At 35.4% G+C, this 16,926-nt stretch overlaps 1 protein-coding gene across 1 annotated transcript; it reads right to left on the bottom strand.

Annotated features, from left to right (window-relative positions):
- Positions 1–3,037: 3,037 nt before the first annotated feature.
- Positions 3,038–13,685, bottom strand: LOC144439878 (aqualysin-1-like). The gene is made up of 9 exons (XM_078129110.1): positions 13,563–13,685; positions 11,504–11,623; positions 9,705–9,818; positions 9,238–9,349; positions 7,796–7,902; positions 5,767–5,908; positions 5,123–5,307; positions 4,013–4,184; positions 3,038–3,054 (listed from the first exon to the last, which is right to left on the bottom strand). Exons 1-9 carry the CDS (start codon positions 13,683–13,685, stop codon positions 3,038–3,040), a joined length of 1,092 nt encoding a protein of 363 aa, XP_077985236.1.
- Between the last annotated feature and the right edge of the window lie 3,241 nt (positions 13,686–16,926).

The following is a 16,926-nucleotide window of genomic DNA, read 5'->3' as shown; positions in this document are numbered from 1 at the left end:
AAAGGGAGGATACAACAAGGATTGGGGAGTGCTTGAGAAAGCTCACCCGAAAATATATTTGTGAAATGTTTTATATAATTAGATGTTATTCCCAATGTTTTTCTTCTCTCAGCCAAGGAAAGTACGAGTAACCTAAGGGGCCTTGTCACTGGAAATCACGAGATGAGTAGTGATAAAACACTTTGGTCACGAATATTTTACTGGCTGAATAAAGAAAAAATATTGCAGTATAATATAATTATACATCCTCAATCATAATTTATGAAAAAGGGAGAAAAATAATAGCGATTTGGAAAGTTTAAACTCATTTTGAGCACCAAAGAGCCAGTGACGTAGACACTAGATGTCGTGACGTAGAACGACCATGGTATATGATCCATATTTTCTGTTCGAAGACAATAACTTCGCTTGTGCACTGTATAATGGACATTATTCTGATCGTCTCTGTTATTGAGATTTTACATTGTGTGCTCTATTTAAGTCACATTCAAATAAACAAGAAGTTTACAAGATGAAGGATGACACTTTCTTCCGAAGATCATTGCGAGGATAATCTACTATCGTAATAAACAGCGCCATCTATCATAGAGTGAACAGGCTTGACAGTTTCCAGTCGAAAACTCTCACTTATCAAATGATGTTGTGCATTTTGGTTAAATTGCCACAGTTCCATGTTTTATGAAAATTCACAGGGAAGAGGTAACTACGACTCATTCTATGAACACTCCCAAAGCTCACCATGATTACAGTGTATACATGTACGTCTACGTTTAAGGGTTGTCAGTGGCCGAGTGGTAAAACCACTGCCGTCGGGGTTCGAACCCATTACATTTTGTTTGTATATATATAGTGCAATTGCGAACAATAGCCACTTCAGGAATAAATGACAAAGAGATCTCCTAAATGGCCAAACAAATTGGTTCGCTGCTGCTCAGAATAACAAAAAATGTAAGACGGCAAGGAATTTACCACGCTATAAGTAAGAGTGTCGTCCAGTTTAACTCAGGATATAACTATGACTAAATTTAGTAAGTGGGAATGTTACAAATCAAATGATAAATTTACATAGATTTCTCTACGTAATGTCATTGCTTGAAATGTAAATACAGCAAGGCGTTGAGGAATATGTAGATTATCTGATGAAAGTAAATTGATGAATTTATCAGTAGTTGGAGGTTCAAAGTAAAATCTTGGTAAATACGTAGTTCTCACAACATTAAAAAGGAAAAAACTATCAGAAAATTATACTTAAACTCTACCTGATTTAAATCACATAACTGACATAACCGCATACATCTTTCAATACCATGTTTTCTTTCTGTTTCTATTCGCGAATAGTGCGAAGAGCAACGAAGTCTTGCAAGTAATTTGCATATGGACGGTGGTAACTATGATGTCATTTCCTGCTAGGTTTCCCACAAACCCTTGCTGGAAACCTTCAAAATGGCAGTGTATTAGTACAGTCGGGCTTCCTTGCAAGATTTGAAAGTAAAATAAGGTACGTGCTATTTTACCATCCACATTCATATACATATACAAGTTGCTACCTTTAATTAATGTAAATGTGCTGAAGTCAATAATACGACTGACTGTACTTTTCCTTTTAAAAGAAAAATGAATAGATAAATCTAAAAAAAAAAACGTGTGAAAGTAAACAAAGAAATATTAAAAATAATATTTCCTCTGGACAATTTTGTGCAATCAGCAACATACAATGTGTATATTCTGATCATTATCAGAATTTACAGCGAATTCGGAGTGTACATTACCATATTACCCATATAAACACCTTATATAATAATTGTGTAGGATATAGCCAGGGTACATTTTTCTGCTGACGCAACGACACTTGGCGGTGCGTCTCTGACGGCGTCGTAAAAGAGGCTGTTGTTTACGACGATGAGGGCTGTATAATGTATAATAAAACACCATTCAATCTAACATAATGTGTCGATATATTAACAGCGCCACACTCCAAATATAAAAAGACACACACATCCTTCACTCTACAAGTATATATAAAAATCACATTCACTCCAAACACACTGTGTTGATATATGAACAGCCTCTGACTACAACATTTACAAAAACATATATATTTATTTTATAATTAAACTTGAAGTCGATATTATCGATGTTACTTTCTTGTCTGAAATACAATGCAAAAGTCAGTGATTAGTATGAATCGATGTTGTAAAATACATTACAGTTTAGGCGTATGGCACCCCGATGTTACTCTCATTAAAAGGTACGCCAAAATACAACTGATAGTGCCTTCAAAAAGAACTTGAAGATATATCTATTCCCCAGAGCATTCTAATTGTACAGTACTTCTGAACTCAACATCGTAGTGGAAACTGGCGATTGATTGATTGATTGATTGATTGATTGATTGATTGATTGATTGATTGATTGATTGATTGATTGATTGATTGATTGATTGATTGATTGATTGATTGATTGATTGATTGATTGATTGATTGATTGATTGATTGATTGATTGATTGATTGATTGATTGATTGATTGATTGATTGATTGATTGATTGATTGATTGATTGACTGACTGACTGACTGATTGGTTGACTGATTGTTTGGTTGGTTGGTTGATTGATTGATTGATTGATTGATTGATTGATTGATTGATTTACCCATCCACCCACCCAATCATCCATCCATTCACTCATCCATTTATTTATTTATTTATTTATTCATTCATTCATTCATTCATTCATTCATTCATTCATTCACTGACTGACTGACTGACTGACTGACTGACTGACTGACTGATGATTGATTGATTGATTGATTGATTGATTGATTGATTGATTGATTGATTGATTGATTGATTGATTGATTGATTGATTGATTGATTGATTGATTGATTGATTGATATTATACAGAGACACAGGTTGTCGTGACGTAGAATGACCAGTGTACATAATGCATATTTTCTGTTCAAACACAATAACTTGGCTTATGCATGGTATAATCTGAAGTACATAGTCAAAAGGTTTCCCCTACTTGTATGTGACAATCTTATAATGCTTGTACACCTGAAAATAAGAAAAAGACAGATGAAATTATTATCAATATTAATTTCATTATTTGGTAATGTTTTGAAGCACATGTAGCATTAGTAATTTCATATTCATATACATATTAAGTTGTTTATAGTTCAGTAGATAGATGTAGTCATAATATTTGCATTTTTAATAATGCCGGTATTGATATTTCCATATACCTAGAATACCATACGTTATATTATGTTGAACTATTGAGAAATCCCCCACGCCCAGTCAAATCAAGGTTTTGCCAAGATAAGTTCCTAGTACGTGTATCAATCCGCTTTGTGATATGGCCTTGGTTGTTAAAATAATAACGATTTTAGTTTGTTTTGTAGATAAAGCTAGTACCAATCCAACTTTAGTTGGTAGTTGACACACGTAGATTATAAGGCTTGAACTTGATAAGAGCGTAACTTTGAATTCAAGTTGACGATGGCCAAGTATTTTTTATGATTTAAGTTGACGATGGCCAAGTATATTTTTATTATTTTAACCAGACGACGGTTTATTTTCAATACCATGCCCAACATTATGACCACAAACGTGCAAATTGTTTAGTTTAAACGTATTTTAGCATTTCATGGGATGGGTATATGATAAAACCTTTATGGCATGGTCCTCGGTAGTATAGTACAGCTTACATGTCCTCGCAAGATACGACCCTTCCACTGTACAATGTCTCTCCAAATCCCAACTAGGGGCTATGATGATTAATATACTAATACTTTGGTGAATCTTTTATTTGAATTTTTTCTATGGCATATTGAAACATACATGGTTTTCATTATGTAAGGAACGTTAACGAATACCTCTATTGAAACTTACGGGTCTTGAACAAGATTTCTTTCTGTGGCTAGATATGAATGTTTATTCCTTACTTTTGTTTACTTTTTGTTTACTTCCTGTTCCTCAATCTTTGTACCCTATCTCTTACTTGTAAACCTACCTGATTCATATGCGGCTGCCATGGATGTACCACTTAGTGTTACATAGCAACTATCACAATCGCTAGAGGCGCTAAAGATATTAACACCAGGTTGATAAATATCAACACATGGACCATGGTTGGAGAAAACAGCTTTATTGCCATCATTATCATTGGCACCGACTGTTGTTGCCTACATGGAGAAATCGGGATAACAGACATATCAAAATATAATTCATGTCATGTATAAATTTCGAGTGAACACCAATCACGTTCCTATATTTAATCCAAATGACAAATCAATTTTTTGGTTAGTGATTTTGTTTGTGTTGGTCCTGATGCTACTACTGCTGTTATTGTTGTTTCTTTCTTTGTTTGGTTGATTTTGTTGTTTTTGTTGTTGTTGTTGTTGTTGTTGTTGTTTGCGGTATTGGTGGTGATAAATTGACTATCTTCAGTGACTACAGGGGAAAAGGCTAGGGGAAATCAAGCACAATCTGTTGCATAAAATCCCTCGTCAATTTCATTTTCTTTAATCGTCACCCTCCCTCAATTACAACATAAACACCTCCCCTGTTCAAATGATTAAAAAAAACATTGGTTTGAAATGCTGTCAGACCTGAAAAGGAACTCTAGTCTCTGAACAATGGAAAGGTGTCGATCCCACCGCTGCCACCACATTAATGGTTTTAAAGCCATTGTTATTTCCATCTACCAGAACCACAGGAATTTTGTGGGGAGGCACTACTCCATGAACTAATTCCCGTGTTTTGTTCTCATTGGCATAGCTGAGTTAAAGCCAAAACACCAAAGACTAGATGGACGCACTACTGACATTGTCGGGACTAAGGTAAACATCCCAACACCACTGCATTAACCTCAATATCCTTCCACAGTGTTCCACCTTCACTACAGAAAGACCCACACCTCTCCTCACATCACAACTGACAAATGATTCACTGCAGCAAGTTTTTCAGCAGCGATGTGACAATGGGATGCCAAAAATCACAACATAGTGCAAAATTAGATAATACAATGAGTCAAAGTACCTAATTTTATTTTCTCTAAAATGTGGCCCTTCCCCGAAATATGATATGCAAAATATGACCCACCTTCCCATTAATTACTTACCTCAGCGACACGAGCAGGAGAATAATTACATGCATCATCATTGACGTTGCCAGCTGCTACTACGGCTTCGTATCCAGCTCTAACAACTTCACGCACAGCTTCATCAAAAGCACTGTTTGGACCAGTTCCAAGAGACAAATTGACAACGCCCCCTCCTTTTCCACCAGTTGCAATGGCCTCAAGACCTAAATAACAACAATAGCCCAGACCGTCCTTTATTTTTTAAACATATTTAAGAGTTATATTCCAAATTTCTGTGTTAAAATATGAAATTTATAATGATGTTTTAAAGTGGTCATATGGATGCTAAAGGGGTATTTATTTTTTATATTGTATTTATAAAATAATATTATTTTTTTCTAATTTGAAATACAATGTAAAAGAACATACACTTCAATGTTTGTAAGACAATAAATTGCAAAAAACTAAAAAGTGTGTAAAACGTACAATAACAAACTTTTTACACATTGTGCAATGTTTTGCAATTTATTGAGTTACAAACATGGACTTTAGATATGTTCTTTTAGATTGTATTTCCAAGTAGAAGAGCGTAGTAGAGTTAACGTTGTTTTATCAATTACAATTCCCAGATAAATAGCCAATTTTCATCCACATGGCCACTTCAATACTACGAATTGTCTTACCGCTGATGACATCAGAGATTGATCCGCCTCCAAAGCAGTTAAGGACACGAACACTGAATACTTCAGAGCCTGCTGATTGGCCAACATTATTGCCTCCGGCAGTACCAGCAACATGTGTACCATGACCATTGCAATCATTACCCTGTGGAGATTAACATAGATATAGCAATTCATATCAAAGCGAATGTATTCTAGTTATGTTGTATTGGATAACTGTGTTGTTGCGTTGTATTATATTTACATATAGTGTTAACATATTCATTTTCTGTTCTTGGCTGTTCGTGTTTTCGAACCTGCCTTTTTGAGCGAATCAGCATTACCGTGGTTCACCACTGTTAGTTAGCATTACCTGATGTGGTGTGCAACCGCAGATCAGTCGCTAGACTTTACTGAATACAAAATACAGTGAATATTACTCGAGATACAGAGAGGAATGAACGCAATATAACAGCGAGAGACATGATTGATAAGGTCCAACACAATCTTACTGTGTCGTGAGCCTAAATACAATACTTACATTTGATGCCCTTCATGTTGTTTCAAATTATCAAACAGTAATCAAACTGGTTTTTTTCACTATAATAACAAGTCTTCTGTGTTTGAAGACATATATTGTGTATTGTGCTGTTATTTGATGTCTGAAATATGGTCCTATAATTTCACGCCAAGTTGATAACATCATTTATAACAATCTATTCATATCATAAAGTCATGTTAATTGACCACATGAGCAAATGGGACATCGACTATACACAGTAGAATACATTGGCATAAGCCTGATTGGACAATCTGCAATACTTTAAATGTTGTGTCAATGAAACGACATTCAGTTCTATTGAGTAAATTACAATTTAAGCCCAAGACTGATACAGTGATAATCTAGGTCAAGGTGACTTTTAAAGGAGTCCAAGTTGAGTTTATCCGTATTTGGACGTAGTTTTTGCTTCATATTTAAAACATACTTGCCTTATTCTACTATTCTACTGTTATTCTATGCTACATGTAGGGTGGTAGACACTTGAATATTGCACATGGCGATACCTTTGAAGTTATGAGGCATAACATGTACTTGTATCACAATAGGGTAGACACTTTGGCATAAATGTCAAGGTCGCAAATTTATGTAAAGTGCATATACACTATAGTGTTCGACATTTATGCCAGATTTGATTGAAATTTATTCATGGGTGTCAGAGATATTGATGACCACGACTGGGCACAAGAACAGATGTTTGGACGGACAAGGGTATTCCTATAGCCCCTCCTGGCGTTTTATTATCAATAGTTTATTACCATTTAATTTCATTTCATTTCAATGTTTATGTTCACATTACATATTTCAAAATAAAGTACTACAGTTGTTGAATGATATAGTAAGGGAGACAAAATACCAAGTTGCTAGTCTAGTTCGTCTCCAGATTACAAGATATATTTATTAAAATAAACTATAACTGGGTAGTCATTGATGGTTTCCTTTGTTTTCATCTTTTCAGATTTAATTGATTTAATTTAATCTGCCCGATATGTTCTTATCGTGATATTTAATAGTCAATTCCATGATGGGCTATATCACGTGGCTTATGTTATTATTATTATTATTATTATTATTATTATTATTATTATTATTATTATTATTATTATTATTATTATTATTATTATTATGTTTAATGCTTTGCCTATTACTTCTTCTGTTGACACCAGTTGGAATGTTAATAATATCCGCCCCTCTCAACTGTGTTTATTTCCTAAACAACTCTTAAGCATATTTTCATCTCGATTAACTTTCATTGTATTTGAAGCCGACGATTTTCTGTATCCATGGATTTGCACAGTGTTGTTTACAGTAGCGCCATTTTGTTGTCGTTAGGCTGAATTTTAAATTATTTATTTGTTTTCAAACAGCTTCTGTGATTGCATCTTTGTTCAACACCTTGAATGGTTGTAACTATAACGTATCACAATTATCGATTGACCTTGCAATCCCTGACCCTTGACATAAAGACAACAATGATTGCTTATGCAAACTTACATTGCCACCTTCGTAATCGTAGAAATTTGAAGCACGGCCATCAAATTCGATGTGAGTGTGTCTGATGCCAGTATCGACAATGTAAATATCACCTGGGACATCAACCCCTAGTAATATACAAAGAAAACATGTCATCCTCTAGTATCGGTACCCCAAAGTCCTCCTGCCCAGGAGCGCCTTGGAGAGTACAGCATCAGTGATTGGAACTTGAAGATGACGACTGGACTCAGCCAGTTTCTAATTGCACAAAAATGATTCCTAATTTACATTTCCTTCAACTCTGTATATATTGCACCTAATGCGTTTTTTGACAAATCGTCTTTTTTTCGAAAATTTACCAAAATACTCGTAGCAACGGTTGCTACCGTGTGATTTTACTGGAGGTCATACTGTGGGTCAGCCTCTCCATACAGCCATCTTCAACCATTGATACTATATTACCGCTGACTCTCTAGGTGACGGGAGTCAGAAGATTCTGGGTAGCCGAGGTATATCATCATCCTCGTATTTCGATGTGCTAGTCATTTCCAATCGAGGAAAATGATTGTTGTTATGTTTGATGGACGGATGTTTTTCAAAATGACAAACAAAGGGATTTAAATATTACGAACAAAAGGGAAAGCAAACAACAAATGAACATATTTATCACATAAATGTGCAGAAAGAAAAGAGACATATGAACAGATGTTTGGATGGATAGTTAGTTAGATAGAGTAGACAGACAGACAGACAGACAGACAGACAGACAGGTTGGTTGGTTTGTTGGATGGTTGGCTGGTTGGTTGGTTGGTTGGTTGGTTGGTTGGTTGGTTGACAGAGCTTTAGACTGTGTTTAGAGCTCCGGAATGATAAGTAGACAGTAAGTATATGTGTGTTTGCTCTACATGTAGAGTTATATATATATATATATATATATATATATATATATATATATATATATATATATATATATATATATATATATATATATAATAATAATAATTGACTGGATGTAGATAAAACCACATAAAAGTGCTCAATACGGGTAGTAGAGCGAATTATATACAGATTTTGAAAATTTGAACCAAATTATATGCTATAGACCCTACAGAACTGTTTCGTGAGGTGCGTAGTCCTCACTCATAAACAGTTCTGTAGGGTCTATAGCATATAATTTGGTTCAAATTTTCAAAATCTGTATATATATATATATATATATATATATATATATATATATATATATATATATATATATATATATATATATATATATATATATATATATATATATATATATATATATATATATATTTGTGTCTGTCTGTCTGTGTCAGTGTGTCTGTGTGTGTAGTGTTATACAGTGTCAAACAAAGTGAAGCATTAATTGTAGGACAAGACATGTTTTCAGACACCCTTTGTTGTGTTCGTATTGTATCCAGTGTCAACTTTACTGTTTTGCCTACCTTGGCGTTTGACTGGGATGTCACTCTGTGCAATACGATTAAAATTCCAGTTTGAGGAAGCTCTGACGACCATATCGTCTTCTACATACTCGACGCCCTCAAGGGAAAGGAGCTGAAGGAAAAATTGTACATCAGATGTGTTCAACAATCACCAGTTACATAAAACAAATAAAGCCCTCCTTCCTGAATGACATGACGGACGGCATTCCATCACAAACAAGGAGATGGGTTCTCTCAGCTGACGCAAAAACAAAAGAAGGACATAACGTCTGACTATCTTGTACTGCTGTAGAGTGGACACTGCTTTACGACTGTCACAATAAACAGATCTTAGTTTTCTCCGAAAGGCACCATGTATAGTCATAAAAAAGGCTGTTTTACAGACTGTAACTTTCAACTTGATTCAATTTTTTTTAAATAAAAAAATAATCAACGCCAATTTAAAATATACTTTGATATTTACTCACTTTGCTCACGTCCTGAGTTTCCACAGCCAAACCATTGAATACTTTTGTCCATGTACACTTCACAGTGACGCCAAAGGGCAGTTTCTTAGAAAAAGCAGTTGGGTGAGTACCATCCTGTGAACGGTAACATATAAAAAATGACTATGAGCTTCAAATATGATGATTAGACTGAGCCCATTTTTGTCATAGTGAATATACAAAGTTCGGGTGGTGTGACGTCGTTTATTAAGGTTGAATGCAGCTTGGGGACAAATTCCCTTAAAATTAAAGTCGTCAATTCTCTCCAAAGCCAAAAGTAAAAGGCTATGTAGCGAAAATGATAAACTATAAAACTGCCAATCAAAGTTTGCCCTGTATATTCATGACAGTGGAAAGTCAATTAACTAGCAGAAAATAATACATGTAACCAATTTGAAAACTATTATAGAAAACAAAACTGAATAAAAAAATATTGATTTGCACTTGTCAAAACATCCTTAATAGCCAATCACACTCTGGCCATATGGGGCACTACAAACTGAAGCAATCGGTCATGCCCAAATTCAACTAGAAATTAGAAATTTGGTCCTAATTTCTGTTACCTAATTGAACATCTCCAACAGAACACCCTAAGTATTGTCAGATTTCCAAAATTTGTGACAGGAATAACATAATTATTTTGAATGGGCAAATAAAGCCATACGGTCCGCAATCGGTCACGGACCGCACCCATCTGGAATATAATCTATTTTTGCACAATAGCAGAAGTAGGTGTAAACACTGCAATAGAAACATGCCAAGATCAAAAATTATAGATTAAATATTTGAATTTAGAAATCGATAAGTACCCTTATTTTTGATAGTTTACATTAAAAGATTACTTGGACATTATATGCCACAGATTCTATATAAGCCAGTTTACGGAGTTGCAATGACAGTAGAAAAGTAGAAACTAGAAACAACACAAATACATAGATTATTCATTGAACGGTGAAAATAAAATTTGGAATTTACACTTATTTCGAATTTCCTCATTGAAGTTTATATCGGAAAATAACATGGCCGTTAGATGTCACGGATTGGCCTTGGATGAGTCATCTTTAACATTTCAAGCAAATATAGACTTAAAACTGTGCTAGCTTAAACTGGAGTATTATTTTCCGATCTGACCATCCACTGAAAATTGTTAAAATGCTTATAATTGTACACGTCAACTGGAGGTCAGTTTTATATATGTGTAGTATAGTAACATGTCAAATTTATCGTGATCGCGTTATTTTTAGGGTGCGGACCTAGAAATCAATTTGATTGGATTTATAGTACTATTTTATGTGTACAGCTTCGCAAATATCTTTACCCACTGATTTCTGTATGTGATGTCAATTAAGTGGTCTGAGTTTAAATGCAACGGAACAGTTTCAAAATATTCCAGTTGCAGATAGTCTTAAAGCTTATGAAGTTAAAATACTCCTCGGAACTAAAATAACAAATTCAAATTTTGCTGTTAATTTGTGCCAGAAAATAAAAACTCAGTCTCAGTTAAAACCAAGATAGAAAATCAGAAGTTATCGTACAAGTTTTTTTTTTTAAATAGTGTTCTCAACACCATTTTAAGATTCAACATGGCCGCTTAATACTGCGTTAACTTAATGGGGGTGGGGGAAGATTTTTTGAAAATATGCAGTGAAGCCTTAAAATTCTTTTTGACAAACATTGAAATGGTAAGTTTTAAAGATTTGTAAGAACTTTGATTATTAAGGATATCGGTCACCAAGGCGCAGTCTGTCTTAATACTTTGTAGGCGAGTATACAAAACATACCTTCAGCTTAACGATGTAACTATTCTTGGTGGTTTCATCATTAGAGCGGTAGTAGGGTGCAGCTGCTACGGCAGCGATCAAGACAGCCAAAATAATACAACGCATGATACTTATAGAAACCTGTAAAGTAAAAATAAAGTGTGAGTTGTCAAAAAAGAAGAACAACATGCATCAATAAAACAACACAAAAAAAAAATATTTTATTTTTGCCCAAACAGCAAACCGAACAATGTGTCCATGACGTGATCTTTGATTGATTTCGTTACCTTCAGTCCTCGCCATTTTGATACGCATACATGACTTGAAAAGTATACATATTTGTTTAAACTGTTCTCCAATAACTGTTTCGCTAAAAGAAAATACGAAGACGGTACTACATAGAAATGGAGAGATCTTCCCATGAATTAGTATTGTTAGATACAAACCACAGTTGTAGTACATCGATCTATGTAAATATAGAATCGTCATAATTTGCCTATCGTGTGTATATATCTCTACTTGCCATATGTGACTACTATGCGACTACTTTTGTGTTTCTACAACAAATAGACGAAGAACTGTCACACAATGGTAAAATAGTTAGTTGATCTTCCCGGGTAGGTAACCTACAATTGCCTTATTCGTTTCTTGGTGGTTTTTATCAGTGATAAAGAGGCGAATACGTGGCACAATTAGTTTGTGTTAAGTTCTGGGCCACACCTTGGGGGGGGGGGGGTTACCGGTATCCATGAGGTGCATATACGTGGCATATTTGATAATCGGTTTCTTAAGAAACAAAAACGAGACACAATCGCACACTACTTTATATAATGAAAACAATTTGGTTTGTACTTACAAGGTAAGTCCGACAACTGGTATAGATCTAGTGTCAATGGCTTATGTAGATTAAGTAGTCTGTACCACCAACCATCAGAACTGCATATCAAACGCATATGGTCCGTATCTCACGAGTTATTGATTGATTCACTGATTACAAGTCTTCGTCGAAGATATAGTCCCTTAACTTTTCAACTGACTAAATCATAATCTGAACGTCAGGACAAATATGGCGGCCATACAATTAGACTTTTGAAATAAAGTGATGTACGTATTGAATTGATATCTGAATTTTTGAGACAAATATGGCAGCCATTCAACCATTATGGTGAAGGCCGCGAAAAAAAAGTGACGTGCATATGCTGACTATAGCAACCGACATTTGTAACAGGTTTGGCTGAAATCGCCCATGCATGTCTGTGATACAGATGATAACGGCCAGCCGGGCCCCAATGTAGTAATCCCTCTGGGCTTTGCCCTTTGGGAACTATGTATGAAAATGGTCAAAACATTGTTTTTTTCATAAAATCGAATTTGCAAATCATGCTAAAGCTGCAAATAGACAATTATTTTTAACATTACATACTTCTCAATAGTATAAACAATGAAGTTATCTGTGGGTAATGTTGTGTGTGTAGCTGCTGTACTCATGGCAAGAAATCGTTATGAACTCGCATTTTACGGTACAGGTCCTAACATCATTCCTGCATCGACAAGAACACATTGAAATTACACATAAAACGTAACCATTCACAAGCCACGTTGTGGCAATAATGGTAAGCTATGACTGAAAGTGTATGACCTGTCTATGCCTCTTATTGACTATTTAAATTAGCATTACCATATATAGGCATCGTGGGCAAATCAAAATATACCATGACACTGAATTCAAAACCAAGCTTTCACTCAGAGTTATACAGGACTATGCATGTTTTATATCACGTGGCTATGGAACTGTCAAAGGCTTTCTCAGTCAGTCCACGGCCCGCCAAACATAGCACCTGTGGGCTCCATGCGAGTAATCGTCCCCAACTGTCATTACTCCGGGAGTTCCTCGAAATTCGCGCTCGACTTGTGAGTGAGACACAGCTGCAGTTGAAAGTGATACAGCGTACCCAACGAGTCTGTAGAACTCTCATCTTGGGTTTGAAGTCCTCTGTCTTCCGTGGGATTCGATCCCGTGATCCCCCATCGCTAATCCTGAGTTCTAAAAACGCCACAGGAAGCCCGCCATTACTCACACGGAGCCCATAGGTGCTAAGTTTGGCGGGCCTGGTGACTCCGGGATAACCTGTGAACTGACTGGGAAAGCCTTGACAGTTCCATAGCCACGTGCACCACTATAGCATCTCGCTATGCCTGGCATGTCGATGCATTTATTGTACAAACTTTGTGACGAAATTCCCCTCTGCTCTCTTTACAACTAACAATCCCATCATTGAATGGCTGTCAGCAGTGATTTCGCTAATGTGTTCTGATATTATGGAACAATGGTGGCTGTGGTGACAATGGTGGGATGCCGAAATTACAAAACAAAGCAATTTAGATGATAAAACTGGTCATAGTAAAATGTTACCTTCCCCTGGTTTCATTCTCTTATGTGGTCCTCCCCTCAAAAAAGATTTGATTCTACCTCAATTGGATACACTCAGTTCCATTAGACAGACAACAAAGTTTGATATTAATGATACAACGATGTTAAATTAGCTACTAGAACACAATACATCATTGCAACTTTGTTTATTATATCAGATTAGATTTCCCACAGTGTCGCTATGCTGAAGACTCTACTTAAAACACCACTGGTGAAATGTACACTAATTAATTAACATCAGGGAGTGAAAGGTTACACTGTTATCAATCGGGAAACTTGCTGCTAGTAGGTAGTTTTAGCACAGCTTGAGACAGGCTAAGAAATACAGTTGGTCGAACATCGATGTATATCATTAGAGTTAATGTACTTTGTTGTTTACATTCCGGTCATTTTTCAGAGACCCACCCAAGCAATGGCCTACTTTCTGATGACGCAGCAATACTGTCCTACGACATAAATTAAATACAGTTTGTATCATTGTTCCTCGCATGTCTGACAATACATAATTCACCCTGTCATGACTATTGATGACGTGCAACACAGCTGTTTTGGGGGTCGTTGAAAACAATACTCAAAACATTGATGAGATTACCTTTACGTAATGTTTAATATTGTTTCAATATGACAAAACAACATTTCATCTTGCAACAATCTAACGATTTTTCTTATCTTTTGCTAGTCTTCGGAAAGACCCTTGACTACACCAATTTAGGGTTACCAAGGGGCGACGTAAAGGTCCATTTCGGATTTTAAAAACTGAATTCCTATCGTTTTGCCTAACCCCCCCCCCCCCCCTCCCCACCTCCTCTCCCGGATTAAAAACAAGAGAAAATAAATTCACTAAATCACACGTTTAGTAATATTTTGCTAAAACTCTTCGACAAACTGTAAATATCGCTGATATTCTATATGGGTGAGGCATGAACGCACGCACACACACATACATACACACATACATACATACATACATTCATACGTACGTACGTACGTACGCACGCACACACACACACACACACACATACATACATACATACATACATACATACATACATACATACATACATACATACATACATACACACAGACATACATACATACATACATACATACATACATACATACATACATACATACATACATACATATCTTTAGAGTTAATGTTCGTTGTTGTTTGCATTTCAGTTATTTTTCATCCAGCCACCCACACAATGGCCTACTTACCGATATCACGTGGCAATACTGTCGCACGACATAAAGTAAACACAGATTGTATCAGTATTCCTTAGATATCAGAAAATACATAATTCATCCAGTCAATTTTTTATAATGACGTGCAAAACAGCTGTTTTGGTGTCGTTTAAAACGGTACGAGGGAATTTGTTAGGTAAAATAACCCACTCGTAATATTGTACTCCATGAACGGTATTGCGTCACCAGTGGATAAAGGTATTTGTGTAACTGCATACACGATAAGTCAAATCAAATTATTTTTTGGGTCCGCACCTTAAAGTCCGCGCCCTCAACGGCGATCACAATTTCAACCTGTTTCTCTACTGCTTATGTATAATATCGATCACTGATTGATATGTAAACGGTCTAACTGTAGTAAATATTTTGTAGTTGAATACATTTTTCACATTGAAACAGATTCTTAAACCTGCCAAAATACTACCTACAGATAATACTCATTTTTGAACTTTTTGCAATGCAATGAGTTGTTTCACATTGATTTTTCAAGTACGAAGACATGATAAAAAAATTTCATAAAATAAAATTCCAGAGTAGATACCCATTCCAATTGTATCACTAGGTCAAATAACGGGGGAGTTTAAATAACATAACCAGCTGGTTTCTTCAGGGTATTGTCTCAAACGAGTTATCTATAGCATGAAAAAACAAATGATGTTTGTTTTTTTACATCAGTTTCATATCAGTGTTTATTGGCTCTGCTTGATACAACCATGAAAAAAAACAAGAAAAAACTGCACATGCTACAATCTCGTGCTACTTTTCTCTAAACGAAATAAACTATTTAGAATTTCTGCAACTAGATGCAGACACGTTGGCGCCAATGTTTCATGTTTAACTGCACATGCTACAATCTCTTGCTACTTTTCTCTAGACGAAATAAACTACTAGTATTTAGAATTTCTGCAACTAGATGCAGACACGTTGGCGCCAATGTTTTCATATGTGCATTTGATGTCTACACGGTGGCGCGTCATTTCATTAGACTATGTTAAAGTGGCCATATGGATGAGAATTTAGTATTTATTTTGGATTTTTATTTGATAAAACAGCATTACTAAGTTTTTCTACTTGAAAAAATAATGTGAAATAACATATACCAAGTCTATGTTCACAACTCAATAAACGGCAAAACATTAAACAATGTGTAAAATGTTTGTTATTGTACGTACAATAACAAACGTTTTGCACTTTTTGCATCTTTTTGCAATGTATTGAGTTATGAACACGGACTTAGTATATGTTATTTCACATTATTTTTTCAAGTAGAAAAACTTAGTGAAGCTGTTTTATCAAATAAAAATCCAAAATAAATACCAAATTCTCATCCATATGGCCACTTTAACGGTTTCTGTGTGGTTGTGTATCAAATAGGGCCAGTGAACGCTAACCTGAAAAGGGCGGTTAATTTTTGTATGTCATTGCTTATCTTGGAGATCACTTAGTGGTTTTATCATTTTTGGTATGTCATGTTGATTTATATATATGATTTATCATGCATTCACACTAAACTGCGTGTGATACGTGTCTCCATGTTTTCTTGACTGTCGTCAAGGCTTCCTAAGGTAGAGAATAATTCAAGGAATGAGAAAGGTAGTGTGTATGGAGTGGAGAGAAAGAGAGATAAAGTGTGCATAACGTAGACAGTCCAATTCGCAAGTGTGCGCAGGTACAGTATCATTGAGTCCACACTTCATCACATACATACATACATACATACATACATACATACATATATACATACATACATACATACATACATACA

Source organism: Glandiceps talaboti, chromosome 9 (assembly GCF_964340395.1).
Source record: "Glandiceps talaboti chromosome 9, keGlaTala1.1, whole genome shotgun sequence".
Classification (NCBI taxonomy): domain Eukaryota; kingdom Metazoa; phylum Hemichordata; class Enteropneusta; family Spengelidae; genus Glandiceps; species Glandiceps talaboti.
The sequence above is the reverse complement of the archived record's forward strand: the minus strand, read 5'-3'. Positions and strand labels throughout refer to the sequence as shown.

What these genes read in the sequence shown, in the direction of transcription:
- LOC144439878 (XM_078129110.1), bottom strand. Translation starts at nt 13,685, where the DNA reads ATGCCAGGCATAGCGAGATGCTATAGTGGTGCACGTGGCTATGGAACT. An exon ending in GTTACATCGTTAAGCTGAAG is followed by an intron (nt 9,819 to 11,503) that starts GTATGTTTTGTA and finishes TACCGTTCACAG; the next exon opens with GATGGTACTCACCCAACTGC. An exon ending in ACGATTACGAAGGTGGCAAT is followed by an intron (nt 5,909 to 7,795) that starts GTAAGTTTGCAT and finishes TAATCTCCACAG; the next exon opens with GGTAATGATTGCAATGGTCA.